This window comes from Trichechus manatus, unplaced genomic scaffold (genome assembly GCF_000243295.1).
Source record: "Trichechus manatus latirostris isolate Lorelei unplaced genomic scaffold, TriManLat1.0 scaffold00011, whole genome shotgun sequence".
Classification (NCBI taxonomy): Eukaryota; Metazoa; Chordata; class Mammalia; order Sirenia; family Trichechidae; genus Trichechus; species Trichechus manatus.
In genome coordinates, this window is record NW_004443947.1 from 6,424,515 (window position 1) to 6,437,827 (window position 13,313).

Below are 13,313 nucleotides of genomic sequence, written 5' to 3' on the forward strand. Positions count from 1 at the left end.
AAAAAAAAAATTCTATATGGGAGACTAACTTGAAATGCAAACTTCATTTAATTACATCAATTGAAAAAAAAAAAAAAGATCCTTGCTCCACTGGGCCAAGCAAACATTAGGCCTGCAGAGATTACCCTAGTTGAGCTCGGTACTCCTCAACATAGGCAGATATGCCAATCAAAACACTCCCACCCTCCTGCTAATGTCAAGAATTGAAGTTCTCATTTAAGTCTACCAACCCAAACCATAAGAAAAAAATTTTATATATAGCCTTCTCAGGCAAGCCATCTTCCCAGATTTTACTGATATGCTTCCTTAGCTGGCAACTAACTTTGCTTCTCCTCACATGGCCTGGATTTCTGGCAAAACACTGTCCCCTTCACTTACTGTACCCACATGTTTCATTTGAGACTTGTAACAAGCTAGTGAGGAAGAGGTTATTAACCCCATTTAGACAAAGAAACATACTCATGTAGAGTTTAAGTGATCTGGCAGAGCTAGGACTGATTCAGCCCTCATGGCTCAAGAAGTCTTGTGACCCTAGTGCCAATGGGTTTCCCACTTTTCCTGTGCCTGCCAAGTTAAATGGTCTAAATGAAATTTTTCTTATTTGCATATAGCCTATATTAAGTTCAAATAGTCATATTTCCTCTTTTCCACCCAAATTAATTACCAGCTTTACTTTCTTATATACATTCAGCTTTATTTCCAACAAAGTATGTAAGGGCCATCAATTTTCTTTGACCTAATACAGTTAACATTTTCTAACAGCATACACCATAAATTGCTATCCCACACACAAACTATGGATCGTTAGCTAAAGACACCCACTTTTCCACACAGAGACTCCCGTGATCAAGTAGAATGAAGAAAAAATATATTCCCATATCACTGGTCTAGCATTTAAGGTAATGAAATACTTCTCGAAGTATGTTCTGGAGAATATTGTTGCCATGAGATAAGCTTTCACCCTCAAATGAGTTCTGTGGGCACCTAAGTTTTAAGAAACTCTCATCTAGTGTCCCTCTCTTATCAAGTCACAGTGCACATAAACATATCAAAACTCTTGAGAAGTCATAGCAGTAAATAAACCCACTAAGCTGTAAGTTCCATAAGGACAAGAATCATGTCTGTTTTGCTCATCTCTGTATAGCCAATACCTAATATGCGCAATGCCTGACTGAGAAGTAGGCACTCAAATTTTTTTTTAAAAATCAATGATCAACTTTGTTAATGCAACATTTCCCATGAAGCCATTTCCCTCAGCTTTTCATCTGATGAAGCGCCATGCTGATCTAACTTGCTCCTTCCTGGCATGATTATGAAAACTAAGGAAAAAGGACATATGTGCTGCTTAAAATTCCAAGTACACATCTTTGGTTAGTACTGACCACTGTTACTAATCTGGTAAAGTCAATTGTGAAAATGTTTAGTGAGGATTACAGATTAAACCCTCATTACAGGGGTCCAATTCTTACCCCCAGACCATGTAATTCCATGACCCCAAACTGTCGTAGCCTATGCACAGAATGAGCTCTATTAAAACCTGGGAGCCAGTCCAGAACAGGGACTGAAGCTCCATTTTACACCTTTCCTGGAACTTTGTAAACTCAGGCACTGTTGTAGCCATCTGCCAAGAAGCAGCATCAAGGGAGCCAGTCATCACAAAAAGCCCTTTGTAAACTGCCCCCTACAAATGAAACCAATCAACTCACCCTAAAACTAGCACGCTGAAGAAAACATAACTATCCCCACTTTTCTGCTTCAAAGAATTTCTTCCTGCCTCATACCAATAATTCACTTTTGCATCACCAAAGTCACTTGTTTAGCTCTTTCTTCTAAGAGGTGGGGAAGTTTTCATTAGCAAATGTGAATAAAGCCCAAATAATATCACACAACTGTGTCGATTTTGTGGTTAAAGCATGCCATTCGTTAGCATCTGTAACACTAGTCCAAGTAATACTGACCAAATGGGTTTCCCTTCGAGTCAACTAGAAATGAGTGAATGAAATGCCATCTGAACATTTAGCATTGGTAGATGGGGCTAAGAAAAGAACTAGACCCTGACAAGTGCTAACTAATGCATTTCTGTCACAAAGTCATTGCCTGGTTGCTTAAGACCAATCAACGAGATCACAAACGAGGATTCTTCTATGAAGGACAAGGTAAGAACATGTGGAATGACAGGGCAACACCAACTACAACACTGGCTCACTCTTCCTAGTGAGGATCAAAAGGCTAAGAAAATAGAAATGGAGGTGGATTTACTGCATGAACTCTTCAGGAACCTACTCACCTCTCAACACGTTTATCCAGGTGAACCAAGTCAAAAGGTCAAGGATGAATTTAAAGTGGAAAAAAGTCAATGAAAAGCAAAAATACAACCAGAAGTCCTTGCTTGCTTTGGAGATGGTAGGGTTTATTGACTCTGACTTATATATTCCTTTAAACACCAGCTGGTAAAGACAGTTCGTTCCCTACATTTTCCGTTTCCCTTAGTTATTACCCATCCTCTCTTTGTCTCGCCCTTCCCCTACCCTCCTACACTAACTCTAAATATGGGACTCAAAGCAATAGGGCTGATTCGCTAGACTTTAAGGACCACTCAGGGACAGCACTATGATCCTGTGGGAGGGAGCTACAAAACTTACCACTAGCTACATGACAACTTTCCATGAAGGAGGTTTTATTAATTTGCTGAGACAATTTTTTTTCACGCTGATAAGTGAAAAAGATATTTCTATCTAGACCATACAGAGTTCTAAAGTAAACCAAAGAAAAGGCATAAGCCTTTTGCTTCCACATTGAACTTAAAATACCTTTTGCTTACTTGAAACTCTACCTAAATCGAACAACTTGTGTCAAATATATAAATCTAAGCATTTAGAGTAGAAAGATTTCACCAAAAACAAAAAGTCTTTCAGCAATAATAGTGCTTCACTGGCTACAATATAGCTACTGTGCCTTAAAAACCTTTCAGGAAATTAAATATCAATGTTTATACTGCCTGAAATTCCAGCGATCATCATTATAACAAAAGGGCTCTCTCTGACAACTTATAAAGTTTCTTTTTAATAACTCAGGTTTTTATGCAGAATTATTAGCACCAACATTATTTTTGAAGAAAACAACTTTTGCTAAAATCTGAAAATCTTCACTTCTTTGTGCATTTTTAACTATACCACTTGGCAATGCCATTTTTATAAACAAACTGCACGAGTCAACAATGGCAAGAGTCCAAGCACGTAGATGCTGAGGTGAATCAGTTCTCCACAGGTTTCACTTTCTGTCCCTCTTATTTATATGTGCTGTATAAAAATAAAGCAGAGTCTCCTTTGTGCTCATTAAATTATAGCATGTATTTTTCTTGAATGGGAAAATACTGTGCAAATGAAAGATGAGGTAGAAACAAAGAAAAAGCTCTCCTTTACATTATTCATTAAGTAGGCTTTGTTGGTTGTAGGCATGAGTAATAAAAACAATCGTCACTTGGTTCACCATTCTAGGTACTCCTGACTTAACTGTAACAGAGGGACACAGGCATTAACAGTATTTTTTAAAACCAGTAAATTCTGGGATGACTCTGAGACCAATGTGCTGGCAAACAGCTGGTCAAGAGTGACAAATCACTTCACGTAAGATAAGCTAAGAATGGCCCTCAAAGAATCAGCACATACACCACTATACAAACAAAAGTGATTATTTAAGAGCTATTTGAATAGGAATGAAAAAAAAAAGCCATTAAATATCCAAGCTAAGATATTAAGTCAATTAACCCCCACATTAAGACAAAAAAAAATCACCCAGAGCAAAGCTTTCTATTTAAAAATATTAATAGAAAGGTCAGTTTGGCAAGCCTTCAAGTATTACAAACCTGGTTCAGAGAAAGTGTCACTAATATCATCGTCCTTGTCATCTTCATAATCCTCCTCCTCCTCTTCCTCCTCCTCGTTTTCAGACAACTCATGCTCACTGCCAAACCCTTCATCATGGTCCTCATCATCGACGTCCTCCTCGTCCTCCTCGTCCTCTTCAGGGCTGCATTTTGTTGGTTGTTCACCCATGTTGTCGGAAACAAAGAGAGAGTAATTGTGCTCTTCCTTTTTCTGGGATGAATCTGAGACCAATGTGCTGGCAGAAAGGCTGCTACTCTCACCTGCAGCAATTGACCCAGGACCATCCTGGGGCACGGGGCTGAGTAATAGTTCCTGGGTTTCTTTGAAAGGCAAAGCGGGAGTGGCATGACCCTGCAGAGGCTCCATCCCTTTCTTCTCCTGTCTCTTTGCTACTGCACCACAGTAGCAGGTATTCTCCTTTGCTGCATCGGTGTGAACCTGGCTCAACAAGGGCCGGGTCTGCTGCACTGGGTTGATCTTTACCTTTGCCTTTTTTACATAGTCTTTACATTCAACATGAAAGTTTACCTTTTCATTATGATATACATTGGTCTTCACCATGATTTGTGTGCTTGAAGTGGGTTTACTTGCTTTTTGGACACAGTCTGACAAAGGGACCTCAGCCTGAAGAGTCTTAGAAGAACACACAGGGGCAGCTGCTCTGCTTGTGATCTTTTTACCAGGGAATGAAGACGGGAAGGGATTTTGTTTGACACTGAAAAGAGATTCAGGGTAATAAAGGGAATCAGAAACAGACTGAGAGTCCTCACTATTAAGTTGGGCCAAAGTTGGAGTTTTACTGATTACTTCTTCATCTTGGTAAGGGCTAGAAAAGTCATCAAGACCCAAGTAATCCACTTCTTTTGTTCCCCAGATGTCACAGCTGGCTAGTTTGGTGTACTTTGTTAAGTCTTCACAGTATGTATCCCACTGTTCCCAGTTTGAGGTTAAAGCACCCTCATTATCCAGGACATCTGTGAAAGACTCCAGATTTTCAATGTCTTTGCAGTCCTCCAGAGAAAGAAAACTATCTCTAGGATTCTGTTGGTAGTTCATTTCTCTATCCTGAGAAAGGATTAAAAAAAAAAAAAAATCACACACCATATTACAGGAAGGAAATATTCACCTCCATCTTCACTTCTATCTATCAAATTGAGAAATCAATACTCAACTCCTGGTCTGTTTTAAGGTAAAGGCTACTTAAATATTTTTACCATTCTATATGTATCATTCCACATAATATTATTCCTTTGGGCAAGAAAAATAAAAAAAGGAAAATATGTCCCTTGAGAGACTCTTGACACTAGAATTTTAAAAGTCATCCTTCTTTAAAGCTTAAGTATGGTCCAAATAACAAGAATTCTTGATCTTTAGTATAAACACTCTTCCTGAAAAAAAGTCTGTATTTCCTGATTTTTTACTTAGGATTCTGTGATCTCCTTAGAAACAAGCTTCAGTTATGAAGCAAATAATGAAGACATTACCTTCATTACAGAAAAATCTGTCTTCTTAACTGGAAACTTGAACATATAGGCAAAGAGTAATCCAAGAGTTGGAATTCAGCCACAGAAGGATAAGATCTTTTCTAAGACCTTAAATAACTCTTGGGTATGGAGAGTAAAATAACCTCATCCATTTTAGAGATGGGACTTTAAAATGTCAGTAAGACTGTGCAGCTATTAGAAAGAATGCAGTAGAGCTCTAACATACTAGCATGGAAGGATGTCCACCATATATTTTTATGTTAAAAATAGCAAGTTACAGAATATTATACCTATGAATGTGTCATCCAATTAAAAAGCTTATCCATATGTTTCTACTGCATAGAAAAAACTCTGTCAGCAGTAGCTAAATTTCAGGAGAGGGTCTGGAAAGTGAAAACTCAGGAAGGCAATAAGGACGTTTTCAGTTTTCCAGTTTGCTTGCATGTGTGTGTCTGCAAGTTTTAATAGCTTTACTGATACACACTTTACATAAAATTGTATAAAATTACACACAATTCAATAGTTTTTAATAAATTTACAGGTTTGTGCAAGCCAGTTTTCCAGTTTTTATATACTTCCGTGTTGCTTAGGAAATATATAATTCAAATTTATTTTAAAAAATTTTCTAAGGAATTTTAAGTATCTATTACCTCAAGAATAAGTGGTAATTATGTTTAGATATTGCTTGGAATTGCTATTTTTGTCTGACATTCTCTATATCATACCCTTGACTACTGAAGAATGTCATATTCCCTAGACTTGTACAGTGTTATCATTCCTTAATTTTCCAGCTGAAAAGTCATTCAGCAGTTAGGCATATAAATCAGATGGCTTCCCGTTCTCCTCATCAGAAACTAGACTTCAAGATACTAGATAACTTTTTCTCTTGTTATTTTCAATGAGTTCATACATTCTTCTAAAATCACTGGAATTATCACAAGAATGAAACTTAATTTAATCACACCCATTTTTCTTTTCAGACATCTACACATTAAAAAAACCTACCATGCAACTTTTACCTCAAATCAACTAAAGCAGAATCCAAGGAAATGTTACTTACCAGTTCATACATGAAATCTGGATCTGAACTATTTGCTAAAAGATCTGTGCTCATCAGAGTTTGTTCTGAAAAGGTGTGGCTTCGAAAGGCATCCCCGAAAGGCGGATCCATTCCGCTTACACTAGGCTACAACAGAGTCATTTTAATTTTAGAAAGTTAGACTAACTGAAGACCAATTTTACTGCACATGAACCCTGCCTTCAACCCCCACAAAGTAACTTATTATTTTCAGAGAACAATTCTGTATTTTTTCTACTATTTAGTACATAAGAGCTTTAACTAGCATTGAACTGTGGACTTCTATTAGGAAAATAACAAAGATGCATTAAAACCAGAAGTAGAGATACAGAGTAGCATTAGTTAATAACACCTAACTTCTAAAAACTAAAGCTTATTTAGCCACAGTGGCAAAACACAGCACCTAAGAGTACTTTTATTTAGCTCTATAACATTTCTTCAAATTGTTCTCTTATTGATGCTCTCTGTTCTATAATGTGGAGAATTTGTGCCATTCCCTGGGGTCTGCAGAGGTAGCAAATCAGTCTCATTCTATAACTAAGGAGAGTCCACTGTCTTACTTCCCTAAACAAGGTGGAAGACAATTTGGGCGTCTCTGGTAAGGAGCCCTGGTGGCACAGTGGTTAACAGCTACAGCTGCTGACCAAAAGGTCGGCAGTTCAAATCCACTAGCCTCTCCTTGGAAACACTACGGGGCAGTTCTACTCTGTCCTATAGAGTTTCTATGAGTCGGAATCGACTCAACAGCAATGGGTAAAAGTCCAACAAATGCCTCCACGAATGTGATGAAGACTGGATCAGAAAAATACCCCTAAATCTCCCAGGTGAGACCAATAACATGGGCATGAGTTCAGCAGACTTAACTCTGAAAAGGATACAAATCTATTCTATAAAAAGTAAAATCAAGAAAAAAAGACTCAGCACCAAGAGTTAATGCTCCTTCTTGTCTTCTCTCTGTCCCCTCTTGCCATTTCAACATCTGTACAACTTACTCCAGAGTCAAGTCAGGGTCACACCCCTGAAGTGGCTCAAACAACAGGAAGGCCTCCCTTTGCAATCTAACTTGGATGAAGGAAGAGAATATGAAAGAATAAAATTTCTCTTTGCCTTTCTGTTCTTCTTCTGCAAGTTTCTGCAGAAACGAAAGACTACGTACTTATTTATATTTTTCTTTTTTATTTTTTTACACTTCTCTATTTGTATATCTTCCACCTACCACAGCTTTGCCTTTCGCATTATGCTTTTCTTCATTCATCTTCCATATCCTATCCTTTCCTTTCTCTTCTTTTCCCCAACCCTCCGGACTGCAGAATTTTTCTTCCAACAGAAATTTAGCATGAGGCAGGTTAAGTGTTTTATAACCTTAAATTCAAGTATTCAATGAATGGCAAACAAAACCTTGGAGGGGGCAGTCGTGAGGGAAGAATTCTAAAAGGGAATATGCAGTCCATTTGGCACAGGGACTGTGGCGAAAGTAGGCCTCTGGTCTGTCTAATGTCACCAAGCAAATCTCCTTTCTTTGCTCTGCTGTCTTCCTCGAGTCACAAGATAGTCAGTCCCAGCAGATTACTGATTTCCTGTGTCCAAGAACTAGCTCTGGATGGCCCTACATGAAGCTACCTAAGAGTCTCTGCCCTCTCATTTCCAGGTCTCTCCTCAGCACTGAAAACAAAGAGGGAGAGGTATGAGCTAACCACTGAAGAGAGAAGGGAAGGGGTCTGGAGATGCAGAGTGGGGATTAACAGCACTTCATTTCTTGTTTCAGTGATTGCCTTAAACCCAAACTGACCAATTCAAAATAGCGACCATAAGATAGATATAATCGTTTTTACACGTTTTGTGGAATATATACGTACACACACACACAGAGACTGACATACTGAGTGAGACACATACACACATTAAGTCCCTCACCATTTCCTCTTAACTACTTCTAAGTTCAGCTGGCATAAATGGAGGAGTTGGAAAACAGGAAGAAGACAGAGGAGATAAAAACAAGACTTTTGTGGCAGATTAATTTTCAGGGGAGTTGGTTTAGCCCCAGAAATCCAGCAGATCTGTCCACCTTCTTACCTACTTTTCATTCACCATGCTCTCTGTGTCAAGCTCATTAAACTTCAAAGCTGCAACAAAGGAGGAAACAGAAAGCAACAGAAATAGGAAGGACACGTACTCAAAACTAGCTGAGATCAGAAATAAAATGCCCTAAAAATGTAGTATGTCAGGTTGCATTAAAAGTCAGAGAACTTACCGACCAATGGCATTGACCTTCTACAGTGGGAAAATACAAAACTTGGTACCTTCTCTCTATGACTTACCTGAGGCATTTCCAAGCCCAGATCCTGTGAGTCCAATTCCAAACTTTTTTTTCTAGTCTGTAAATTCCTTTCCAGCTTTACTTTTAATTTCGGGATCAAAGATGATTTTCACAATATACGTCAGGTTTCCTCAGAATGCCTTCAATTCAACTGCTTGAATCTCTGCTTCTTCTTTAATAATTCTGTGTGAATCTAGCAAACAACACCACAAAGTAACTTCACGGAGCTCCGTTAAAAACATGTTGACCTTTCAAAAACTACATTAACAATGAACACTTTAGTTAAGTCTTGTGGCTGCAATATCAAGAATTTGGTCAGTCTTAGTTCCTATTATTCTGAAATTCACCATTCCTCCCCTTGTTTATTTCCAAGATAGGGCTGGTCAATAACCCACTGGATTGGCAATGTTTTAAAAAGACACTGTGACAAAATTAACACAGGCTTATGTTTCTTGTGATCCGAAAGATATGTTATAATCTTAAAGTTCTCATTCCTTTCTGTTCTGCAGGACAGAACATAATGTCTTGATGTTTAATTCCATTTATTGTATAATCATTACTACTAAATTAACCTAGATTTTATATCTCTCATAAATCTACAAGAGTAATGAATACATAATAGATAGCAAAAGAATGTAACATATTTTCTACATTAAATAAAATCATATTCTTAATGACGTATGTGAACATTATTCTTTGAGTCATAAGTAAAAGCTGTCCTGGAACTAAGAATTAGTCCAATAAGTTTTTAGTATCTGTATGTTGAGGGGGGAAGTGGGGATGAGGGTTATGTTGCAAAGTAGTTTCAACAGTTAAATCAAACAGTGGTTGTAAATCACCAGGCACAGTGACTTAGCCTAGTAGAGACTTCAGTGTTAGTTCCCTTTCCCTCCTCTGTGAAGACCTTCATCAGGAGGAACTCAACAACTATATCCACTTTCTTTCCTAGACCAGTGGTTCTCAAAGTCTGATCTCTGGACCACCACCACCACCATCAACCTGGAAACTTGTTAGAAATGCAAAATCTTGGGCCCTAGCCCAGACCTATGAAAGCAGAAATACTTCGATGTTCCCAATACTATTCTAGCGGTGGGGCCAAGGAATCTGTGTTTTAACAAGCCCTCCAGATGATTTTTATCCTTCATAACATTTGAGAACCACTGCCCTACACTGAACTCCTTGCTCTCATTCAGTCTAGATGCAGTATCATTTCTTAAAATTGATGGAAATAGCCAGTTTAAACTGAGCTGCCTTCTATGGTTAACACATTCTCTGGGATAGAGAGTTAGAGGGGTACATTATTTCAGTTTCAAAGGCCTCTTGCTGAACAAATAAGAGATAGTCAACAAGGGACTCGATGACTGTTCTGCTTAATTAGGTTAATAAATCGACTACAATTTTTGTTTCCTGGATCTTTGCTGGGCTCTCCCCTGGGTGGGCTGTCATTTCGGGCTCACTGGCCAAGCCTAGGGAACACTGTCGTGTGCCCAGCCTGGGCCTAGAAACAAATCTGCGTCTCAATCCAGTGCTACCGACTAATGGGACCGATCCCTGCCCCTGCCAAAGGCCAGTTCTTGCCCAGCGTCTCGTGTAGACTCAAGCTTTGGTCCTACTGCTCATAGGCAGTCTCAGCCGCAACTCCTCCTCTGACTCCTGTGAGAAACAAAGTCAGTCACTTTTTTTTTGACCTATTACTTAGGCCTCCAAATGGTATCTGGTTCAAGTCATGCATTTAATAAAGTGGACCAGCGTACTTCTGGTCTATAACCTGGATCTGGAAGAAGAGTTTGATATCAACTAGCAACAGAGTTGAAGTTAAGTTCTAGCTGATATACACTTACTGGCATCTACTAAAGACACCACCTACCAACAGCTTGGTTTAGCAGGGCAACGCCGGACAGAAGGGGCTAAGTTCTAGTCATAGCTATCACTTCCAAGTTACACAACACTGGGTAAGTCAATCTTTCTAAGCTTCATTTTCTTCATTTCTAGAAAAAAAACAATAGTATTCTCTCATGGCTACTGAGTTTTCTAAGCCATAAGACTTCCATTCAAATATAGCTATTTACTGTGAAAACTGTTTAAACACTTAGGGTTAAAACAAGCCCAGGTGGCGCAGTGGTTAAAGCATTCTTCTACTAACCAAAAGATCAGCGGTTCAAAACCACCAGCACCTCTGCAGGAAAAAGATGTGGCAGTCTGCTTCCCCAAAGACTGGAAACCTTGTGGAGTTGCTATGAGTGGGAATCAACTTGACAGCAGAGGGTTTTGGGGTTCAGTTAATAGTATGCAAAAGGAGCACTTGTTTGGGAGATAGGAGACATGGGTTCTAGTTTTGATCCCATAATTAAAACAAAATAGCCTTATGAATTGGAGCAAGTTACTTAATTTGTACCTTAGCTCCCAGATCTGAGGAATAACTCCTCTCCCTTAAGTATGTAATAGGGATGTTATGAAAATTAAGTGAGATATTAAATCAGGATGTAGCAATAAAATAGATTTGGAAACGTGATCATCAGTAGATATATTCTGCCAATGTTTTCTTTACCCCATAGCTGGTCTAGCTCAGAAACTCAACATCTGTGACAGCTGTTGGAAACAAAAGGCTGAAAGTTTTAAAGATGCCAGCTTTCAAAGAGAGTTATCTATCATGTAAAGGACTGAGCTCATTCACCTGGGTAATGAAGGTCCTTAGTTGCTTCTCCTAGTCTCTCAAGTAGTAGCAAACAGGATGGGGCGGGGGGGCAAATCTAACCCAAGCAGTGGTACCCCTTTTCAGTGATAAATTAACTCATCCTATCTCTAAAATTAACCCAAATTCACAACAAACTATTCTCATCCTCAACATTTTGTATTCATTTTCCAGAAATGCTTAGTACCAATCCAAGCATTTATTGTGAAACAACCATAAAGAACAAAATGCCCCAGTCAAAAGTGGAAGGGAAAAAAAAAAAGAATAAAGGCCTCTACAGAAATTACCATTACATAGCATCTTCCATAACAATATGTTGCTACAAAACTGCATCCTATGCCAAGGAACCATCAACAAATGGCTAATATGTAATAACGCTTAGATGGCCAAACAGCACTGAGGAGGAAGGTATGTAATAATTTTCAGGACGTCTTCATACTTCTTTGGGCTCGAGAATATCCACATTTTACTCAAAGCTTTGATATTAAAGTACATCAAAAACAATGGTCTAAGTTCCCAACCAATGTATGACCTGAGGAAGATTTGTTCCAAGGAATGTTTATTCAACAAACAAAAGGGTTGTGAAATTTGAAAAACATACATTAAACAAAGCTGTTAAACTTCCTTTAACTCTTCTTCAGGACTTCTTGGAAAGTTTAACGACTGATGTGCATTATAAATCACCAACAGGTGGATACATATACCCCATTTCCCAAACTTATCTGATCATAAAATCATCCTCCACCTCCTATCCTTAAGACTAATGCTTCTTTGAAAAAACTAGGGGAAAGACTAAATTGACTGCTTTTATTCATAGCACTGGCTCACCAGTTCCCAATAAAGTTTTGCGGGCTTTTCAAGATAGCGAGGACTATAGTCCATCAGAAATATTTACCAATAGTTTTTCTGTACCTAGGCTCATTCAAAAATATTCAACAATAGCTCATAAGCACAGGAAAAGAACTCCTGTAACACATAACTAGCTCTCTGAAGCAGCCACGTGGAGCAAATGATTGACGTATGAGCAGCAATGGCACCACCTGAAGACCACCAGTGTCGATCTCTCATAGTCCTTTCCACCAGGTGCCACCCTAGGTTTTTATGTTTGCCATTTAATCATATACTGAGGCTTACTATACATGCTAAGGAGTCCCTGGATGGTGCAAATGGTTACGCACTTGGCTACTAACTGAAAGGGTGGCGGTTTATATCCACCCAGAGGTGCCATGAAAGAAAAGCCTGGTGATCTGCTTCTGAAAGACCACAGCCACTGAAAATTCTACGGAGGACAGTTCTACTCTGATATACATGGGTTGCCATGAGTCTGAACTGACTCCACAACAACTGGTTTGGTGTCGTTTTTTGTATGCTAGGCAAGGCAACAGGTAAAGTAAGATAACAGGTATAGTCAAAGGACTTCTTACAAAAGCTTAAACCACTAATTATAACTGTAAAAGCCAAACCCAAAAGCTGACTGGGGTGCCCTAGGCAGCTCACACAAATATTCAAGGGCTCCTAAATTGTGCCCCTTCTCAGTCTGAAGGGTCAATACACCAGGAAGACGTAACTATAATAAATATTTACGTAACCAATGACAGGGCTCCAAAACATATAAAACAAAATCTAACAGCACTGAAATGAGAGATACAGACAGCTCCACAATAGTAGTAGGAGACTTCAACACACCACTTTCGGTGAAGGACAGAACATCCAGAAACAAGCTCAACAGAGACACGGAAGAGCTAAACGCTACAATCAACCAGCTTGATCTCACAGACATATACCGAACACTCCACCCAACAGCAGCCAAGTATACTTTCTTTTCCAATGCACACGGAACATTCTCCAGAATAGG

The 13,313-nt window shown here is 38.9% G+C and overlaps 1 protein-coding gene across 3 annotated transcripts in view; it reads right to left on the reverse strand.

The window, feature by feature from the left end:
- CREBRF (CREB3 regulatory factor) overlaps window positions 1-13,313 on the reverse strand; it is a 70,479-nt gene that overhangs the window by 38,919 nt on the left and 18,247 nt on the right. For 2 of the 3 annotated variants that reach the window (XM_023726496.1, XM_023726497.1), the window contains exons 2-4: window positions 8,768-8,959; window positions 6,432-6,557; window positions 3,866-4,952 (exon numbers count right to left, since the gene is read on the reverse strand). In XM_023726496.1, the coding sequence (XP_023582264.1) occupies window positions 3,866-4,952; window positions 6,432-6,557; window positions 8,768-8,776 (1,222 nt within the window). In that variant the 5' untranslated portion in view covers window positions 8,777-8,959. The remainder of the gene's footprint in view (window positions 1-3,865; window positions 4,953-6,431; window positions 6,558-8,767; window positions 8,960-13,313) is intronic. The other variant, XM_023726498.1, reaches the window with a different exon arrangement.